The sequence below is a fragment of the Cibotium barometz genome, chromosome 28 (assembly GCF_041138505.1).
Source record: "Cibotium barometz isolate CiBa-2024 chromosome 28, ASM4113850v1, whole genome shotgun sequence".
In the NCBI taxonomy this organism is placed as follows: domain Eukaryota; kingdom Viridiplantae; phylum Streptophyta; class Polypodiopsida; order Cyatheales; family Cibotiaceae; genus Cibotium; species Cibotium barometz.
The window spans coordinates 6,832,868-6,853,164 of record NC_141073.1 but is presented as its reverse complement, the minus strand read 5'-3'; the positions used below and the strand labels follow the sequence as shown (position 1 = coordinate 6,853,164).

Here is a 20,297-nt window from a genome sequence, read left to right as displayed (position 1 = left end):
TGGGCATAAATACACAAGGTAAGCAAAGTGAGCATGCACGCACACACATATATATAAAGGCATGTCATGCTAACTATGGTGGTGCTAGTAAGTTATGACGTTCAAAAACACATTTTCTTTAAGAATGAAAAGGTTTCTTCAAGGATAGTCATAAAGATGAGAAATTCATTTGTAAAAAGACTCATAAATTAGGTTATTTTAAAGATGAGAAATTCATTTATAAAAAAAAGACTCATAAATTAGGTTAGTTTAAAGAATAAGTGATTAAATTTTAGGCTATCAAAACGAAAATATATGAAGCATTGATAATGGCCCATAAGATAATAGCCCACTCTTATCTTTGAGTTTCTTAATATCTAGTGTAGCTTTATGACTTATAGGATCATCTTGATGACTTATAGGATTAGCTTAATGATTTATAGGATCACATGGGTGTATAATAAGGTCTATTTATTAGGTCATTAACTTGTTTAAGGTGTGGGTCTTGTAGTAACATACTTGAAATGGAGGAAAACCAAAATCATGGTAAAATAAGAAATCAACCAAAGTGGGAAATATCATATCTATGTATTTAGATCAAATGGAGAAAGTTTAAACCAAACGTCTTTTTACCTTGACAATTCTCTCCTTAAACATGAGATGTTTTCTTTAAAGGGATCCTCCCATTGGTTACCTATTAAATGTCACTGAGAATAATTTGGTGACATCACTTTTAATATGGTTCATAGTGACCTTCGTACCTTGATGTATTAAATTGACATTTTATAATTTTAAAATTTAAGGATTTCATATTAACCTTGATGACATCACTTTTAATACGATTCATATAGCGACCTTGGTACCTTGAGGTATTAAGTTGATATTTTATGAATATAATTTTTTGCCTCCAACTTTGCAACAAGAATTTTGTAAGAGGATACATGTATACAAGAGAGCACTCACAAGAAGTAGGATCTTTCACAATATAAAACTTTAAAACTTAAATTGCACAATAACATAGAAATGTAAGAATACTATGAAGAATATAATAGATGGCAACGCCCACCTATATGCTCCTATGAAGGGATCTTTGATGGCGGTTGGTCAAAAATAATTAATAAGGTGTAGGATCTAGAACTCACAGTGAAACTCACAGTGATGACTAATGAGACATAGGATGATCCAAAAGAACTAATAAGACATAGGATGTATGCTAGTAAAAGCTGGGGAGTAAAACTCACAATGATGCTGATGAACTATGTGGAGAAGTGGTTGGTTGTGTATTTGTATAGACATGTATCCATATGGTGCAACCATGACATGACCACATGGGTCCATGATCATAATTGGTGCCATTATCCATGGTGTATTCTTAGCCCATAAAGATGTTCTAGTAAGTGCTACCCATTTTCTCCATGGCCATTTGGACTCATCTTGGACCCCATTTAGGCCCCTAATGTTAGAATAAGGTGTCTAAGAGTAAACTCTACCTAATTTATGTGTGGAACATTATGGGATAATAATGATCTAGTGTAGCATTAAGCCTATTTATCTAATCTAAGCTATCTCTAAACCATCTGGCCTCCTAGGCTACCATCCCAACAAGTAAATATGAGGATGCTAATGGGTTCCTGGGCTACTCAATCATGGATGATCCTCATGATGGGGGCCATATAAATATGAGCTAGATGTATTATAATATGAGGGAGGAACATTGATATCCCCAACACCCCCCTCAAGTTGAACTACCTCTGCTACTTGATGCCAAGTTGATGAAAATGTTGCTCTATTTAAATATGTCTATGTAATTCTATATCGTCAAGAGTAGTAGACAATTTAAATCTCCACAAATATGATGAACTCATACACAAAGTAATAATAAAACTCAATGTGATTTGTGCGAGCATGAGAAACAATGAATTTTGAGTAATGGCCATGCAGCTTTATGGAACATTGAGGATGTATCTACACGACACGCATATCTTATAGAATCCTCCATAGCCAAATTTCCTCACATGTCCAAAGCATGCTAACTTGAGAAACAATGGATTTTGAGTAATGGCCATGCAAACTTAGTTATCACATTTGCAACATCGAGACTGTATCTACACAACACCCATATCTTATAGAATCCTCCATAGTCAAATTGCCTTACATTGTCCAAAGCATGTAGCTGTGTACTTAGTCTTGTATTGATGAGAGTGCAACATTAGGTTATTTTTTTAATTACTAATCCAATAAATGCATGCCAAACTAAGAGAAAAATAATACCTTATTACTGAGCACCTAGTGTCCAAATCACTTGCCCAATCTGAGTCACAAAAGCTATTGAGGTTCTTGCCCACAACATAGATTAAAACACCAATAGAAAAAATGATGTGTGGTCAAATTCTACACGACTACCAAACTAGTTCCTATATAAGGTCTCATTTACAAGGTCTAAAATGTCTTCAATATGGATAACTTCATATCAACCTACCAACTACCTTGCATTTGGGATTTGAATATACCAACTACCTTGCATTTAATCATGCATTTGGGTTTTGCATACTAACTACCTTGTATTTGGTCATACATTTGGGTTTTGGGTCTACCAACTACCTTGCATTTGATCATGTCAAATGCCTTGAATATATCACTTGCATATTTATTCTTAAGAAATGAAAATGGTTTCTTCTAGATGACAATCCCCAAACAAGAATGCATATAGACAAAATCAGTCATCTCAAACTTTGTGATATCTTTTTATGGTGATCTCCTATCAAGCTAAGATCATCTACAAAGAGAACAATGATCGCATACATTCCTTGCTCATAAATTTACAGGTTGCATAAGCAACCAATACTTTGGTATCATGATCATGGGGCCTCTTTCATCCTATAAAGTGCCTTCTACAACCTGTAAACTACTTTTTTTTTAGTATAGGGAACCATGAAACCTGGTGGTTCCTCCACATATACCTCCTCCTTGAGGTTCCTATTAAGGAAATCTTATTTTATGTCCATTTGGAGAACAAGCCACCCTCCTTGCATTGCTAATGGTGCAGATTGTGGTTAACCTAGCTGTGGGAGCAAAAGTCTCCAAAAATTTAAATCCTTCAACACATGTGCAACTAGGCATGCCTTGTACTTTTTCAAAGCATTATTAGACCTATTATTTTCTATGTAAATCCACTTAGTGCTAATCACCTTGCTTAGGGTGATCTTTAAGTGTGGTTTTTAAGGATGGAGTCATATTGTGCTTGCATGACCTGCCACATCCATTTTGACCCCCTTGTGCTTCAACAAAACAAGGGTGATGAAGGCTCCTGAATATTGAGTATGTTTAATATGAGAGTATAGTTCACAAGATTCTTCTTGAGCATTATTTTTCTCCTTTATTAGATCTGCCAACATCTTGAGGTGTATCCTTGATACAGTCCTTGATACAGTCTGGTTGGATTTTTTTCTCCATACAAAAATTTCTTATACCACTTAGGGAATAGCTTACCCTATTATGGCACAACATGCTTTGTGGAGATTGTGTTGCTTTGGTGATTTCCTTGTTGCTGCATGAGGGAAGCTCCTCCTTTGTACATGTTTGTTCTTAGAATACCACATCATGGCTATGATCTTCTTTGCCTTAGGGCCGCTCATCCTCCCTTTAACTCCATGGTGTAACCCAAGAAGTTTAATTTTTAACTTTGAGCATCTAATATGGGTCTTTGAACATCTAGAACATGCATATAATATTCACACCTAAAACTTTTAAGTGTGTATATGAAGGTTTCTTACTGGAGTAGGCCAATAAGAAATATTCATATAAGGAAGTTATCCTTGATGGCCTTTATTACACTCTTGTTGAGAATGTATATAACCGTGTTAAATACCTCAATTCAAAAGGATTTATAAAGATTTTTTCCATTATCATCTCTGCAAATCATGTGATTCTTACACTCTACAACACCATTTTGCTAGGGATTGTGAGCGGTATTGAGCTGTCACTTTATGCCTCTTTCATATAAAAACCCAAGAATTTATTAGACAATTATCTTCTTGATTTGTTTTGAGTTGCTTTAATTTGTGGTTCTTCCTACCTTTGTTTCAACTAATGCAACTCATTTTACTATGGAGTGTGAGAACTATTGACTTCCCACTTTATGCATCTTTCCTTGTAGAAACCTAAGAATTTATCAAACAATTCTCCTCCTTGCTCTATTTTGAACTTTTCAATTTGTGGTTAGTTTCAACCAATGCTTGCAAGCCATTCCTTAAACTTTTTAAAAGCCTAAGAATTTTCCTTAAATACACCTAAATCTTTCTAATGTAACCATATCAATGTGAAAAAATAGGAAGAACCTCCGAGTGTAATAGTACTCATCATCTTTTTAAAAGCCTAAGAATTTTCCTTAAATGCACCTAAATCTTTCTAATGTAACCATATCAATGTGAAAAAATAGGAATAATCTCCGAGTGTAATAGTACTCATCATCTTTTAATAGAGATTAGCATAAATACACCTAAATCTTTCTAATGTAACCATATCAATGTGAAAAAATAGGAAGAACCTCTGAGTGTAATAGTAATCATCATCTTTTAATAGAGACTAGCATAGACTTGACCCTAAAAATAGCCTCTTGAAAAAAGATAGGAAGAACCTCCAAGTATAATAGTACTCATCTTTCCATAGAGATTAGCATATCCTTCACCCTAAAACTGGCCTATTGTGAAAAGGGCATTGGTGCCTAAGTGATTCAATCTTAGACATGATCTAACACCCTTATTTGAATAGAGAATTTGTAATGGTAATACATATCCAAGTTAAATTCTCTCAAGTCTTGATGTTGCTTAACTCAACCAACTCTTAATGTTTCTAACCTTTCAAATTTAGCTAAAAAATTAAACTCTTATATTGTTTTCTTATGTATTTATATTTTGTGTGTGAACCTTGTGCTGTCTCCTTATTCTTCTCGTGATATTATGTGGACCTTGCACTGCCTCCGTATTCTTCTCTTGATATTATGTGGCTTTCTACTTAACCCAAGATGCATCTACTAAGCTAAAAGAAAAGTCAAAATGCAGTACCTTCTCTCAAGCATGCTAGCAATTGGCATCAAACCATATAGTATAAGGTAATATGTTATTGGAAATTGAGGTGGTCTATGCACAAAATAAAATCTACATCAAAAATTTTAAGATGAGATCTTAAAACACAACCCACATTAAAAAGGTATCCTTGTGGTAGCTTCTATAGAGAAGAAAGTTTGTTTCTCAACTAGATTTGCATACTTGAGTGGCTTCTTGAAATTTATTTTGACCCTTTGTGATATCGATATAAACCCACACGTATCACTTTTGTATGTCTTCCTTGACCTCACCAATGATCCATATGCCTATGTTCTTTTAAATCATAAATGAAACAACACCATTTCCTTTGCGGCGTTCATTAAGTAAAGAGAATTAATTGCATACATGTCATTGATAAGACTCCATGTATCATGCTCCCAAGTCGAGATCTAACAAGGTATTATGTGCATTTACTAAATCTTCCATTCTCATTCCTTTATTCCAAGGGAATCCATAATTTCAAAACCTTATATGCACTATACTTTGGGTCCTTCACACACACACACACACACACACACACACACACACACACACACACACACACACACGCGCACACACGCATGCATGCACACACACACACACATATATATAGAGAGAGTTTACCACTACAATTGAAATTTTGAGAGGTTGAACTTTGAACATTTAACTCAAAATGTTGTGTCTTTGGCTCATTTGGGCGCAAACTCAAGGAGATAGCCTATAAAATGGATATGTGCAAAAAGTTTAGTACAAAAATTGATATGCACAAACTCAAGGAGATAGCCTATAAAAAATTATATGTATAAACTCAAGGAGATAGCCTATAAAAAATGATATTTACAAACTCAAGGAGATATCTTACAAAGAATGATATGTGCAAAAAGTTTCATACAAAATATATGAATAGCTTTATGGCATGATTTTATTTTCTTTTTACATGCTCATATCTTTATCATAAAGCAATCAAGTTTGAATGAGTACATTAAAAATTAGGAAGATAAAGTAGCATTTTTAATAATTAGTTGTACTTTATCATTTCTACTACTTTGATATTCCTAGTCATACTTTATCATTTCTATGGTAGTATTTTATCATTTATCATTTCTATTTCTATTTGCTTTTTTCCTTTTTTACATTGATATTCATAGATCTTAATTAATTTCATGGCATTGAAATAATGTTATTTAATTTTCCATCACTACTATTAGAAGAAAATAAAGTTTTTTGGTCTAATGCCTTTTTAGCCAAGGATAAAGTCATATTATGGATGCCATTCAAATTTGTTTGCACTTTGGTAAGAGTTATGGGTTCTTAAATATTAAGTACCTTTGATATATTAGATAAGCCTTGGATTTTTCCTCACATTTTAGATTTTCAAACATGTTGAGGTGCATCCTTGAGGACTAGATGTTTAACTCCATCCAAAAGTTTCATATACTACTCAAATGGCTTGCCCCTTAATAGGATTTGGTTATTTATCTTTAGAATCCATTCTCCATGGGCTAAGACTTCATCATGATGCAAGGATATAGGTGGAGGTTGTGATATTTTGGTGATTTCCTTGGTACATGATCCTATATGAATACCACATCTTAGCTCACTATGTTCTTCTCTACACAACAATCATATTTCTTTGACTCTATGCTTTAACACATGAAGATGCATTTATGATATTGTGAGAATCCGGAACATATACGTAAGATTTACTCTTAAAAACTTTCAAATGTGTAAATAAAAGGTTTTATACACAAGAAGGCATGTAGTGGAGTCGTCCATTTGATTTTGTACACAAGAAGGCATGTAGTGGAGTTGTCCATTTGATTTTGTACACAAGAAGGCATGTAGTGGAGTCATCCATTTGATTTCGTACACAAGCAGGCATGTAGTGGAGTTGTCAATTCGGCAACTTTCATTACCTTCTTTATTAAGATTAACAAAATACTATTAACTACCTCAATCAATTTTATTTAAAAGGAAGACTTTTTCTAGTAAGAATTATACTTCTTGTTGCCAGTTCAGTAATAGTAGGATTCTTGTACTCTATAACATTATTTTGCTTTAAAGTATGAGCAACTATGAGTTGCTACTTGAAGCCAATAAACTCCTCAATCTATCCTAAATTGATTTAATGTGGTTTCTCTATCAACTTTAATCAATCTAAGTGTTTCTTAAACTTTTCAAAGGCTTTAAACCTTTCCTTTAGAAAGTACACGGACATTTTCTACTATAGTCATTAATTAATAAGAAAAAAATAAGCAATCAATGCTAAGTCTTTTGAAAACTTTTCAAAAGCTTTAAACTTTTCCTTCAAAAAGTACACCAAAAGTACATCAATTAATAAGAAAAAATAAGAAGAACCCTAACATTAACTTGGGTTACAAATACAAAGAGCTTGTCCAATCCTTGTGACTAGGTATCTACCTCTAGGATCCCCACTATATCAATGATTTAAGGATATTCTTGCATTGCTAGATTAATTACCTCCTTATAATGGCCATAAATACCTCTATTTCTATAGTGTGATTAAATTCTTCCTTAGTTTTTAAATTTCCTCGTTTGGAACTTTCTTCCCTTTTCTTGCATTCTTTAACTATTTAACCTTTTTTTAGCATAGTAAAAGCATTTAACCTTTTTCTTCTTATCTAAAGAGCTAGGATCCTTACACCTTTTTTTATGTTCATAAAGAAAATTGGTCACCATTGTTGTGACTTTGTATCCACATTTTCTAATCTCAAAGTAGAGAATTGCACACCTCAAAGGCAAGAAAATTCATCTTGGTACCAAAATTTAGAGATGTGATATAGCTATCATACTTGGCTCACACCAAAATTTAGAGATGTGATATAGGTATCATAATTGGCTTATAATATTCTAAGGTAGTGAAATTAGTAATTTGAAGATGGGACACTCCTAATTGTAACCAAATGTTTTTATTTTGGTGTTGAGGAACACTTTCATTAAGTCACTTTATTTAATGTCTCTTGTTAAAAGCTATTTTTTAAGAGTCTACATACTTGATGGATTCTTGTTGAAGCAGATTCTACATATTTGATGGATTAAATTGTTAAACCCGATTCTAAATATTTGATGGATTTATGGTGTTATACTAACTTAATAGAATAATCCATGATTATGCAAGTGTGAAGACATGTTGAACTAATATTAGCTCACTGTATTTCATGCTAGTAAGACATGTGAAACTATGATCAACTCACTATATTCATGCTAGTAAGAATGGTGCAGAGAGAATCTGTATCTCCTTCTTTCTAGACCTAGACACGGTCTAAAGAATGCTAGTAAGAATGGTGCAAAGAGAATCCGTATCTCCTTTGTTCCAGGCCTAGACATGGTCTAAAGCAAGTAATGTTAGATTCTCTTGTCTATCTACTATGATGGAGGTTGAACATTAATGTTAATGATGATACCCAAATCTTATAAGAGGATATAGTAACCTTTATGTTGAACTTTCATAGAGATTAATTAGTGCTTGTTGTGAGATTTTCAGTAGCATTCAATGGTAGTAGGCAAGGCGTTGAAGAAGTCATTTTTCTTAATTTTTTGTTAGATAATGACAAAGGTAAAAATTTAATTCCAGGCACTTTGATACAATGTGTAGAGAGTATATAATAAGAACTATTCACAAAGCAAGCATGATCTTTCACAATATATTCACTAATGACAAAGGTAAAAATTTAATGCCAGGCACTTTGATACAATGTGTAGAGAGTATATAATAAGAACTATTCACAAAGCAAGCATGATCTTTCACAATATAAAATTAAAACTCAAATTGTACATAATAACAAAGATGGAGAACATTTCTACATTATACAATAGATGGTCAATTCCCACACTTGCGTGTTCTTGTGAAGGGGGTTTGGAGAATTGATCTAGAGTCTCCCATCGACTTATAAATTATATGCCAATAGAAGCTTAGATGTAATAGATAATGAGACAAGTAATTAATGAGAAGATGGTTGGCATGTTCTTGTCTAAAGATCTTGGTGTGAACCTTTATAGCTCCTCTTTCCACATACCCTCATATATAAGACAAATTTCTAATCTTAAGTCATTTAGTTGGCTAGTATATTTTGTTGTTTTCCTATGCTAGGCAATCTAAAAAAAGATTTAAAAGTCAACTTCATATAACGTTATATTATTAACAACATCATATGAAGTTATTAGATATTGATGTTTTACCCTTCTATTATAATGTTTGAGCACCAACAAATATATCATATATTTATAGTCTTGATCATCAAGAGTAACCATGGTGGTTGAATAATTTGGGCATTCACTATCCTCATATCCATAGTGTATGGCAACCTAGAAGGCCATATGGTGTAGAGATGATTTAGATAGAGTTAGCAATTTACTAAATAGGCTACTTGCTATCTAAGAGGCCAAATGTAGATAGACTAAGCACTTTGCCACATATGCTACATGCTAGAATGGAATATTATCTTCATGATGGTCCGTGCATAGGGTTGAAGACTTTACTCTTAGCCATTCTATCCACGAGTTGTGGAGCTTAAATGAGTTCCAAATGGTTTTGGATAGGCTTAAAACCTATTGTAAAATTATGGGCTATCATCTTCATGAAAGTCCATGCATAGGGTTGAAGACTTCACTCCCATGGGTTGTGGAGCTTAAATGAGTATCCATATAGTCATGTATAGGCTTAACATCTATGGTAAAATTGTAGGTATTTATGACTAGCATTATGACTATATTGAACATGGAACAAATGCCATGTATTAGCCCAAAGATCCACCCATAATTGAATATGAACAAGGGACAATTACTCTCTTCTTGGACCATTCAAAACTTTTTTTCTAAAAATGAGAAGATGTTACCATAAGCTTCCATTGCGTACAAATCCTATTTGAGTGTCCCATATAAGGTCAAGGATTATGGGATAAAGTTTTAGGCTTATTGTTATTGTATTAAGAAGGGTAATAGGCCTCCATTAAAAAAATGAGGGTCCATTCATCCCCCCCTTTTGGGGATGAGATGAATGAGCCCCTTAAGAAAATGGGAGGCATGACATTGCTATCCTAGATCCTCTAAAAGATGGGAATTATTATAGCCCCGATGAATTCCTAGTGAGTATAACAAAAATAGTAGGAGTAATGCCGTTGTCACTTGGGCACTCTTGGAAGAGCAAGTTGTGTGGAGCCCTTGTGTGGAGCCCTTGTGTCATGAATGAGTATAACAAAAATAGTAGGAGTAATGCCGTTGTCACTTAGGCACTCTTGGAAGAGCAAGTTGTGTGGAGCCCTTGTGTCATGAATGAGGCATCCAAATGTGTCCCCATATTTACTATGACTAGCCTAGGCATGTAACTCCAAGCTCTTTGAGCTTTGCATGGGTGGAGGATCATATCCAAACGAAGGAGATGAGTATAAGATAATGGAAATATATCTAACTACTCGAGGATAAGGTTGGAGAACATAATGAACTTCCAAGAGCTATTTGATGCGGCCCCCCCTCTAGTATTATATTTATATCCCATGACGAAGAAGAAGTGTTTATCTTCCACTACCTAGTTCAAAAAAGCCTCTCTAGCATGGTCCCAATACTTTAATCTCCAATCAAGAAGATATGACTAGGCTTGGTGCACAAGATTTAACCTCATGAGTCCATGGATCTAAGACAAACTTCTCATTTTCCTTTTGAAGAGTAGCCAATCTGCATTTGGTATTCTTCTTAAATAAGTATTTCATGTATCCTCTCATGTGATACCTAATGGTAGTGGTTTTTGGTAAGTTAAAAGTGTTCTAGAGAAGCCTATGGAGCTTTTTCATGGACTAAAATTTTTGCTCATCTAGATATCCACGATGCCCTAAAAGCTCCTCATCCATGTGCATAAAGTTTAGTACCCTTAGTTTGGTTGACGAGGATGTCTATAAGGATGATGGGGAGATGAATTGCAACTCCCTTTATCTAAAGCACACCAACAATGTAAAAGTAATCAATCCTAGCACAAATAGCCTCGTGAGTGTCTTATTAGAGAAGAAGCATAAGTGTGGCATAGTTGGTTATGAAAATCATCCTTAAACTAACTTTGATCCTAAAACTAAAATTCCCATGATGCTCTATAAATTCCTTCCCCCCTCTCATCAATAGACTACTCCATAATATTGAAATCCCCATTTTTTAAGTTTCAACTTGTGTCAAACCATCTACAAATCTCCCTCTAAAAGATACTACAATGCAATTCTTTCTTTGAAAAAATTGCCAACACAACTTGCACTTTCTAATAACTTGAATGTACATGAAGGTTGTACCAACTTAGGATATTTCGTAATTTAGATCATTTTCTCAACATTAACACTAAAGTAAGATCTTTAGACCTATCTCTACTCTTAATCTCATTGGTGTCCATTCTTGCAGGCACCACTCTTGATTTAGTTCCATTCTTACACTTCATTTAGTTCTATTAGGATGGGTATCATTCTATGTATACTCTTAAAATCATTAGCATATCTTCTTAAACCTCATCTTAGTTCCACTAGGATCAGAGGAGGAGATGCATTCTAGGTCTACTAAACTCATTAGTGTCTATTCTTAAACCTCATCCTAGTTCCATTAGGATAAGTTGATGCATTCTAGGTCTACTCTCAGACTCATTAGTGTATGTTCTTAAACCTCATCATGGTTCCTCTCATTCTCTCATTATAGTTCCACTATAATGAGAGGATTAGATGCATTCTTTAGTTCTACTCTTAAACTCATTAGTGTCTTTTCTTTAGTTCCACTAGGATAAGGTTAATCTAGGTTTATGAATGGTCATATCTCCCTCTAGATTAGTAATGATTGGAGTAGTTACAATTAATGTAATTAAGGAAGTCTTCTTTGTCAAGAATTTCTAGTTTAGCTTTTCCCAAGTTTGTGGTGTATTTAACCTTGTATAAACTAAGCCTGTATAAAGCCAAACTTTTATATTTAAGCTTATCTTTGTGTTTTCTCAAATTTCTTTTAACAAGCTAAATCTCCCTCTAGTCTGTTTAATTGTTATTGAGATTAAACCATGCATTTTTCCTTGCTTTTATTCCATCATTTCATGTCTGACAAAGCTTCATGTAGTTCTTGAAATTTTCATATCTTCTTCCTAATGGATCATGAGGCAAGATTTATATATTTGGTAGATTTAAAGTTTCTAGTAGATGTTCCGTGATCCAACTTGTACTCAAAGGAGTAGAAAATTCATGTATCGAAACATTTCATGCTAAAATTGCTTTGGCCTATGTCCTCTCCTAGGCTATAGAAGCTAAGAGTTTATGATGTAGTTTTTTTGGGCCTCTCTTTAACAATAATATAGTGTTATTATATAATATAATGGAACCATTGTGGTCAAAGTGAACTTGTTTATTATAGCCAATAAAAGCAACAATAAACAGGAGGTTATACCTAGAGAGCATAAACAAATTTAGTTAGATCCTCATTTGATATAAAGCTACATAGTGAACATATGAAATTTAGTTAGATCCTCATTTGATATGAATGCTACATAGTGAGCGTATGCAAGTTGTTTAGATCCTCATTTGATATAAAAGCTACATAGTGACTAGATGAAAGTTGTTTAGTCAAATCTTAATTTGCTATATAAGAAATGTATATCTGTTTATTGGTTATGTAGAAATTGGATTAACATTCAGATCATTTGCCCAACTACTGCTATAATTCCATCTCCAAAATACTTGAGGGAGTAGTAATATTTTTGATGTTTGGTGATGTTTTTTTATGCCAAAGTTTTTATAATCTATATATTATCACTTGTACCATGAGTCACCTGAGTCACCCCCTTTCATGGTAAAAATAATACTTTGCACACCTATGCTAAACTTGTAAACTAGATATAGAGAGTTGAACATTTAGGGAGATATCCATGAGAAGATTAATTATTTTATGGGACTATTGTTTGGTGCTTATCCACTTATTCTCTCTACTTCATTTAGTTTCATTCTTATAAGAAAATCCACTTATTCTCTCTACTTCATTTAGTTTCATTCTTACAAGTAGATTCTATTTTACTTTCAATGCTAACCTTTAGCTATTTGTTAATCTCTCACAAATTTTTTAAGCAAGAGAAAACCTTCATGTTGATAGAATTTTTGAAGGAGTGACTTTCTTTATCACTTTCTTGACAATAATGCTTCAAGGAAAAAGCAACTGTGTGAGTGCACAAAGACAACTAGGATACGCTTGAGTGAGCCTATAAGGTTGTAGTGTCTATGATGTTTGAAGTCCTATTATGTATGTGTTAGTCTATTGAGCCTTTGAGTAGAGTGAAAAAGGTAAGAACTTTGGTAGCATGTGGGAGACAACAATTGCGATAGTGATGGGTGAGGAGAGTGCTCGGGGGGGTCACTATATGTAAATCCTCTAAATCATGTGCGTTCAAGGCCTGTTTAAAAAGTCCCTTATCTGTGAATTTTTTAGTGAATATAATGTATCCTTTCCTATTCAAATCTGTAATTTTTTTTAAAATACAATAAATAAATCCCCTCTGTAAATATATTTTTGTAAGTTTTAAATATTTAAATTGTCCTTCTGTTGAACCCACGTGATACTTACATATTTATACGAGTGACCCCCCCCGAGGGAGAGTGACTAAAGGTAAGAAACTTAGTAGCATGTGGGAGACAACAATTGCAATAGTGATGGGTGAGGAGAGTGACTAAAGGTAAGAAATTTAGTAGCATGTGGGAGACAAAAAACATGATATTGATGGGTGAGCAAATGAGTATTGCATTCTAGGTAGAATTTGAGGAGAATGAGGTTGGGTCAAGGTGTTAGAGGATAACATGGAGCTATGTTTGTTAAGTCTCTTGGAGTGGATGTTGCTTCTTATAATTTAGAACATTCAATGGGCTAAGACTTGAATTCATATGATGTCCTTGAGGAGAGGATGAAAAACCTACAAAAGGAGAATACTAGTGGGGGGGTCAAATCCCATTGTGTTAGTCCCTTAGCAGGAGGCTTTAAATATGATTTTTGGCTCTCTTCTCTCATTAAGTTTTTCGATAAATTGGTGGCTTGCTTTACCTCTTGGAGATTGATATTGTTTTGAATAAGGAGATTCCTTTCTAGACATGAGTTGGCCAACTTGGAGAAAAAGGTGCTATAATCCCATGCTTTACAAGAAATATTCTATTTGGGGAAAGGATTCTACAATAATCTACTCTTTATTCCACCCATGCTTTGATGTTGATAGAGGACTCACCAAGGCCTGCCCTATCCAGGTGGTAGAGTTTGCTAACTTGCCCTCTAGATATGGCCTTCTATTGTGGTGACTTGGCAAACTGGCTTGGAAGATCATTGTTTGTCCCTCTTCAAATCCATCCTTAGGGAAAGGGCCTAACAAATCTTGTATCACCTAGGATATTGATGTTCATATCCCCTTAGAGATGGATGTTGACCTTGGGGTTAAACGAATCTTTGGGAACTAGAGAAGTCACCTCTAGAGGACCCCTCTAGAGGATTGCATGTGGAAAAATCTAGAACCATGGAGAGAAGAAAACATGGAGGATGATAGAGCTAGTAGGGAATGCAAGGGGTAAGACGAGATTCCTCCCCCACTATACATGGAGATATGCAACAAGGAGAATATTTGGAGGGGATATTTTATCCTTAAAGTGTCTCCCAAGGTAGGGGAAATTTGATATAGTATAGAAAGATAATGAGGAGCTTCTCTAGTAAAGTCACCTAAAATTTGAGGTGGATACTCTATTAATTTGTACAAGCTTAGATTTAGACCTTAGGGAGATTTTTAAAGACAAAACTAATCAGAGATAGTGATAATGTGCCTAGTAGAGTAATTGATAAGGCAAAGTCCTTCACCTTAAAAGTAGATGATATATGGTTAATTATTTTTAATAAAAGGGACCTCATCAAGCCTAAGATTCTAGCATCTTCTCTCCACTCTCCAAAACCTAGTGAGAACCTCTTGTGTCTTGAACCAATCCCCTAAGGGATAAGAGCTACCTGAAGATATAAAGGTGATAAAGATGGTCTAAAACCCCCAAATTCAGATTCTTAAAGTCAGGTTCTACACAAGAACTAGCTCTCAAAGTTAGATTCTTTGACTTCTCTTCTCTTTAGAGTGGTGCTAATGTCAATTTTCATAGCTTTTGGACTTGGTTTTTTATTTTTTGCCTAAGGTGGGCTTTCAGGGTAGTTTCCCAAAAGAAAGTCCCCCTTACACACCCTTTAATGAATTTTGAGATTTGGCTTCTCTTATCTAATTTAGCTTCCATATCAAATTTATCTCATTTATTTGGTTTGGTTTTTAGGCCCCTATTGGATTGGGTCTAACTACTTTTGTTTGAATCCCTTTTTTTTGCTATTGGTAGAAAGTGGTTGCATATACTTATCGCCCCCCCCCCCCCCCCCAAGGGCTTTGGATATTTTCCTTAAGAATAAATAAATGTTTAATCTATTGAAAATTTTAAAATTTTAAGGAATGAGACCCATATTTTAGGTATTCTCTCTCCTTATCTAGAATCTAGAGTTTAAGTTGAATTCTATAGTATCAACAAACCCACAATCTCTAAACTTTAAAATCCCATTACTTTGTCTTTCTCTCATATGCATAACTCATAATGGTTGAAACGAGAGAGTGACTGATAAGATAACAATGCATGAAAACCTGTGATCTAGTAGTTGGTGTGATAAAAAACCTTTAAATCTGGCACCCCGCAGAACTTCCCAAACATACACATATACTCATGTACACACACATACATACACATGTAGATATACTTATGTACATGCACACATACACACACATGCTCACACCTACATGCACATGTACAGTTATGATTTCATGTATTTTTTTGACCTATTAGTTTTTTATTTATCTTCACAATAACTTACAGGAGAGGCTTGTATTCCAATTGGACAATCAAGCTGCAAAAAAGGCAACTTTTCTCATTAGAAATAATTTATTATAAACTTATTAAAAAAAAACTTACACTAGCTAAGACTTAAAAACTTTGTTAAAACCTTTTATAAGTGTTGACTTTCTCAGCTTTTTATTAATGTTAAATCATGAGATTGAAGCTTGTGTTTCTTTTATAAGAGACACTTCAAATATACAACTTAAATCAATATTTTAATCTACTTAGTATGGGTCCCCATGACTATGAATCATTTATTATATAATCCCATCCAAGAAAAAAGAGGAAAAATGGAAAAAAATTCAAGGTTAGAGTGGCCAACGTCAATCCCACTAAGCTCATAACACCGCTGCTCTATATCAGAACTCATTTAAGCATCTAGGGCAAGGGGCACAAAATATGGAGCCAGATGAAGTAAAAATCACTAAAGAAATCATAAAATGCCAAGAGATCCCATAAGCAAGGGTAAGAAAATTGCTATCTATGAGATATGAGGAGGAATACCTTCCTCTTGAGATGAGAGGAAGACAAAGACATAGCCTTGTAATTGGGGGCATCTCCAATTAGGAAGAAAAGAAGAAAGCCCTAAAAATATCATGCATGCCCTTTCTTGGAACATGAGAGGTCTAAAAGATGTTAGTAAAAGTCATGGGTAGTTTGTAACTAATTGCAAGACAAGTAAGAAAGATTCAATTGTATTTGCCTATATAAGCAAGCAATTTTTTTCGGCTAATATGTCAAAATAATATATTTGGTTGAGAATAATGGGGAAATGGAAGAAAAGGGAGAAATAATGATAGGAATCCTTTAGTGATTACATGGTTTGGGGGATGAAAATAGATGAACATTACCAATGGACATAGGCACAGTTTAGGAAGGACTTGTTCAATTAGGCTGGTTCAGTTTTTTCCCCAATGAAGCAAGGGAGAGACAAGAACTATGCAAGGATCTATATGATATTGTATGAATACTTTAACATGTGAATTTAGATATAGAGGATAGACAAGGATGGGGGGCTTAAGTGCAACTTAATCTAGACAAGGATGGGGGGATTAAGTGCAACTTAGGAGGAGGGGACCCATTCAAATTTACTTAAGTGCAGTTTATGAAGGACTCATTCAAACGGACTTAAAGTGCAGTTTAGGAAGGTCTCATTAAAATAGACTTAAGTGTAGTGTAGGAAGGACTCATTCAAATGGACTTAAGTGCAATTTAGGAAGGAATCATTCAAATGGGTCGATTGAATTTATGTCCCCAATGAAGAAAGGAACTATGGAAGAAACCATAAGAGACCGACGTGTGGAGACTTTAGCATGTGCTTCTATATAGAGGATAGAAAAGGAGGCAACTACAAGGTCATCAAAGGTAATAACAAAGAAGCTGGATGAAACACCTTCACCCCTAAAAAACAATTTTGGTGAGCCAAGCTCCACAACAAATAACAAGGTAAGCTTCTTAGAACTAGGCTAGGCCAATTTTATAATAGTAAAGATTTGGAAATGGAGATAGACTAATGTAAAAGTATGTTTTGACACTCAATCATAGGGGATCATAATCTACTAGTAATGTAGCAAGCCAAATCAACTCTACCATTATAAGGGAATATTATTTTAAACCAAGTTCAAATGTACTCATCAAGAGTAATAGCCTAAAAAAAACTTTTCTAGAGATTGGAAGGTAGAGATAATAATTCAAAAGCCTGTGATGACATAAAAAATAAAAATATGGAACCAATGGAGTCCTTTTTCATCATGTGGGGGTGATATCTTTACAAAAAGAAGAAGGATGCTTCAGACATATTTTCTAAAGGAGAATGATTTAAGGCAATTACTCCAATAATGGGATCTAGAGAAAGCTCATAAATTCAAAGTTGAATTGGGGAGGTTGTGGAGAATACATGTGGAAATTGAGGGCAAGGAATTTATGAGATGTTTGAAGGGAAAACACCACATATAATACATTAGAAGCGAATATAAATATGGCATTCCTTAACTTCTACTCTCAATTATTCTTGTAGGGTTGGTTAACATCAGAGGATCTAGGATAGATACAAACATTCACGTTCCTAAGATAAATTTAGTTTATGATAAAGCTAGTTTGAAAGCCCCATGTAGTATGTGAAATAGAGGATCATTAAATAAATGGATTTACCACACTAAATGGTACTAAATTTTACATATGGATTTACCAATAATCGGTACTAAATATTACATATGGATATGGGACATTATCAAATATGACTATTAGAGTATGGTTCAATGTATCAACTTCAACATCCTACCAAATACATGTAACAAAGAACTAATTAAACAAAGGATTATGTATCAACTTCAACATCCTATTATCAACAACTAGATGCAAAAAAGAACTAATTAAAGTTCTAAATCAAGGGGGAGAAAAAACCCCTTAGTAATTGGAGTTACCGAATGATCTGCCTCCTCAATGTTTCATCTAAGATTTTTGCTAAAGTTTTAGCAATAGGGCTTGGTATTAGATGAAGGACACGATCAAGAAAGAAAGAAAAAAAGAATTCATTGGGAGAAAGTATGTACTTTCATGTAATTTTATCACCTTGTGGGAGGTCTAGGAGTGCATCCTATAGTCTTCTCAAAGTAGAAGTTGACCTATATAAAGCTTATGATCAAATGTAATAGTTGTCATGGGTGAACAAAAAGTGTAGAATTGAAATGGTGTGATGGATGATGTGTGGTAGGATGAGGTCATGGGACACATGATTATGAGACTTTTGGTGATAATGTGGATGGATAAGCACTAGAGTAATTGAGCTTAAGGTAGAAGATAAGGCCAAGGGCCTACATATGCATTTTTTATATGACAAATCAATGGAATTAGATATTTTTGTGTGTCATTAGTATTGACTCTCTCTAGATACATTTATTATCTTAATTAATCATAGATTTAATAAAATGCTTTGATCCTCCTTAGAAATAATATTTTATTTGTTAAAAGTCAATAGCAGTAAACAATGGTCATGGATTTTAAGTCACCAAAAAAGTGTAAAAAGTGGCATATATCTTTGCTAAAATCAAAAGGGGAAGTGATTCTTTTCATGAAATTTTTTCTTTTTTTTAGTGCCATCTACTTCTTAAGCTATTGGAGGCCCTCAAATAATTCTCAAATTGAGAGGCTGAATAAAATCCTCATGGGAATTCTAAGAGGGAGAGGGCATGGAAGAACCACAAAACCAAGAATTGAGTGTGATATATGATGCTTACCTAAAGTAGAAGCAAGCATGTGACTTGTTAACAGCCAAGCCCTTACAGATTCACTAGTTGACAAATGGTTGGCGAGAGCTATATAAAAACACTTAGAGGGACATGTCCTAATCTACTTTTAAATAATTTAGCATAGGTGAGCTCACCCTACACAATAATGCAAAACTTGGAAGGCCTTTCACAATTGTAATAATATGCTTTGTGAAAAATTCCAGTCACCTTTTGTAAAGGAATTTGCCTTTGGAAAAGCATCTAAAGAGCTTGGGAATCTTTAAAACATAAACTCAAATGGGGCAATAGAAGAGAGGTATTGGGAATCCTTAAAACATAAAGCTCAAATGGGCCAATAGAAAAGCCTGAGACTTGGAACTCCAAATGGAGACTCAATTTGGTTCTTAGCAAGATAGAGAATTCAACATAAAGTGTCCCTACTCTCTATTCACAAGGAAGGGCGACAAGTTTGGGTTTTGACTTGTCGGACTTTTGGATGTAGTTTTTGTGGAAACCATGGCCAACCATTTAGGAGTAGTGAGTGAAGATGGAGAAATGCCTGGATCACCAATCTACCAAAACCAAACAAAGTATTACACAAACTTGAGGCCCTAATAATTATGGAGAGAATCAACAAAAAAGGGGGGGTATCTTACTTCAAGAAGGATCATTGGTGGATAGTTCTTTGTGTCCTAAATTTAAGGACTCTTGTTGTCTAATGTTACATCAAGGTTTTTGGAAGATGTACATACCAGGCCGAGGAACACACATAGTAGTTATATGTGTAAATGGCTAATTACATGTAGAGACCAAATTTATTTATTTTGGGGGTGTATTTAAAATCTTACTCTTGGTGGAATATTGGATTGCTAGGTGTTCTCAAGGCATTATTCTAATGGTCTGCTTTTCCCATGGTTTTGCTGCAGGGCATCAGAGAAGAAGAGTCACACACCACCACCACATATAGCTTGGGTCATCATTAGTATTTTGGGTTTAATGTTATGCATTATGGATTTTTAGCAATATTTAGGGGAGAGGCTATATAGGAAACGTTTTGCTGAGCTCTCAAAAAAGAAATCCCATGAAGCTAATAAAGAGAACAT

At 34.3% G+C, this 20,297-nt stretch overlaps 1 protein-coding gene across 1 annotated transcript in view; it reads right to left on the bottom strand.

The window, feature by feature from the left end:
- The window catches only part of LOC147622430 (protein HAPLESS 2-like), a 208,359-nt gene that overhangs the window by 17,908 nt on the left and 170,154 nt on the right, over positions 1-20,297 (bottom strand). Inside the window, exons 12-13 of the mRNA XM_086821904.1 lie at positions 15,945-15,977; positions 5,688-5,781 (exon numbers count right to left, since the gene is read on the bottom strand). Coding sequence (XP_086678030.1) covers positions 5,688-5,781; positions 15,945-15,977 — 127 coding nt within the window. The remainder of the gene's footprint in view (positions 1-5,687; positions 5,782-15,944; positions 15,978-20,297) is intronic.